Raw genomic sequence first — 2,383 nt, forward strand, 5'->3', positions numbered from 1 at the left:
TTTTCTAGGAAGTGATCATTTTAATTAATTTTTGTGAAATATGATAGGTGATTTTTAAAAATGAAGGTGCTTAATTTGTTATTGTTTTAAATATATATATATAAACTATCTCAGGGGTTATGACATTGACATGGAAGAGAAAGCTGCAAGAGCTTATGATCTCGCAGCGCTGAAGTATTAGGGACCTTCAACGCATATAAATTTTCCGCTTGAAAATTACCAAGAAGAACTGGAAGAAATGAAGAACATGAGCCGCCAGGACCATGTTGCCCATCTAAGAAGGAAAAGTAGTGGGTTTTCCAGAGGGGCCTCAATGTACAGAGGAGTAACAAGGCATCATCAGCGTGGAAGATGGCAAGCTAGCATTGGCAGGGTCGCAGGAAACAAGGACCTTTATCTTGGAACATTTAGCACCCGAGAGGAAGCAGCTGAAGCTTATGATATTGCTGCCGTTAAGTTTCGTGGTGTAAATGACGTACGACCAACTTTGACATAACTAGATATGATGCTGAAAGGATCATGGCCAGCAATACTTTGCTTGCTGGAGAGCTAGGTAGTCGAAACAAAGAGATGGATTCAAACAACGAGGCCAGTGATTGCAATACACCAGCGCTGACCAATGGAGAGACTCTTCAACCTGAAGTCAACAATGGGAACGGTTCAGATGGAAGCTAGTCTTGAATCAATCACCACAACAACAACCAAGTGTTGGTGCAGTTGAGTCATTTGAACAAAAGTCCATGACTAATGGAGGTTATCGAGACCCCACTTTCTCGATGGCTCTGCAAGATCTGGTTGGAGTTGATTCAGTGAACTCTAACCAACCCATGGTGGATGAATCCACAGAGCTAGTAATGGAGGCGGAGTTAAAACATTTTTATGGGGAGGTCAAACTAAAAGGGACACTAAAATTTTCAAAAAGAACTTTATATATAGTTCAATTATCACTTATTTAAAAAATTAAATAAAATTCACAAGATAATGAATCTATATATAAAAAAATACACATTAACAGTAATTATGGTTATATGAATTAACGGAATTATAAAAAGAGTCTCTTTTACTCTTTGCACACAAGAGTGAAAAAGAACAGTTTTTCAAACTCAAATGAATTTTTTTTATATGTTCTACACGAAATGAGTAGCTTTATGAGAAAGCTCTCTTGTTATTTCTATTTGTCTATTAAATTACTAATTAATATATTGTATTATTGAGTTAAACTATTGTGATATAATATGTTATAATAGGTTATTAGGTTGAATTGTTAAAATATAATATGTTATAATAGGTTTAGATTTATATTAAAACTTAATGGGTTTGGATTAATAGACTTACTTTTATTTTTTTTTTCAAATTTGATAGGCTTAATATATTAGGTTAGAATTTATTTGCTGGGCTTAATTAGCAATTTGCTAACCATAATGACTTTAATTTTATCAAACAGTTTGAGGAATAAAAATAATTATTAAATAAAAAAATTATTTTGAGGATCATTAAAAATATAATAAATAAAATTATATTGAAAGAAATACAATCATTTTATTTTATCAATTTGAATGTATATTTTTATTATTTAAAGTTTGCAACATACACGTTAGAATACATTGATTATTTTGAATAAAATATAATATATTAATGAAATTCTAAACAAAAGTGCAATACTGTAAGTTATATTTGAGAATTACATAATAATTTTTTTACTTTTAAATATTAAAATCATAGTAAATAAAATCCATATAATAGAAAAAAGAAGAACATGACAAGTAGAAGATATAATCCATATATGATATAATTAAAAAAAAAGAATATGATTGATGGTTCGTAAAAATTTGTGAAAAAAATTCATAGAGATTTAAAATATATGAGTAAATAGAATGAAAATAAAAAATATAAATAATAATAATATAAATTTGAAAAATTTAAAATTGAGTCAAATATATGAAATTATTTTATTATTCTTTATTGGTATTAATTATTAAGTAAAAAAATTATTTTGGAAGGGTTATTAAGAAAATTTAGAAAAAATTTTAAAAATTTTTTATAATATGTAAAAGGTTTTAAAAGTTTTGAGAGCCATGGCCTCACATCCAATAAGGAGGCTCTGCCCCTTAATAGTAATTAATTATTTGAATTCATTGTTTGTTGGATATTTAGTGATATTTTATAAATTTTTGTATCAAATTATCTAAATATAAAAAAAATTAATATTTTATATAAATAAATTTATTGAAAGTTAGAAAGAAAATGATATTACGGGTGCACGAGATGAGATCAAATCTTGAAAAAATGCAAAATGTTGTGTGCTAACTTTCTTCAATGGCTCACTCACCTCTTTTTGTCAGCTGTCTGTAACCAAGGCGTAAGAAACCTTTTTCTGGCGGTC

The 2,383-nt window shown here is 28.5% G+C and overlaps 1 protein-coding gene across 1 annotated transcript; it reads left to right on the forward strand.

Moving 5' to 3' along the window:
- Positions 1-238: 238 nt before the first annotated feature.
- Positions 239-675, forward strand: LOC148762847 (AP2-like ethylene-responsive transcription factor ANT). The gene is made up of 2 exons (XM_088806648.1): positions 239-456; positions 501-675. The coding sequence occupies exons 1-2, from the start codon at positions 239-241 to the stop codon at positions 673-675; spliced, it is 393 nt and encodes a 130-aa protein (XP_088662774.1).
- The last annotated feature ends 1,708 nt before the right edge of the window (positions 676-2,383 follow it).

This window comes from Theobroma cacao, chromosome 5 (assembly GCF_053813885.1).
Source record: "Theobroma cacao isolate CCN51 chromosome 5, ASM5381388v1, whole genome shotgun sequence".
Taxonomy (NCBI): Eukaryota; Viridiplantae; Streptophyta; class Magnoliopsida; order Malvales; family Malvaceae; genus Theobroma; species Theobroma cacao.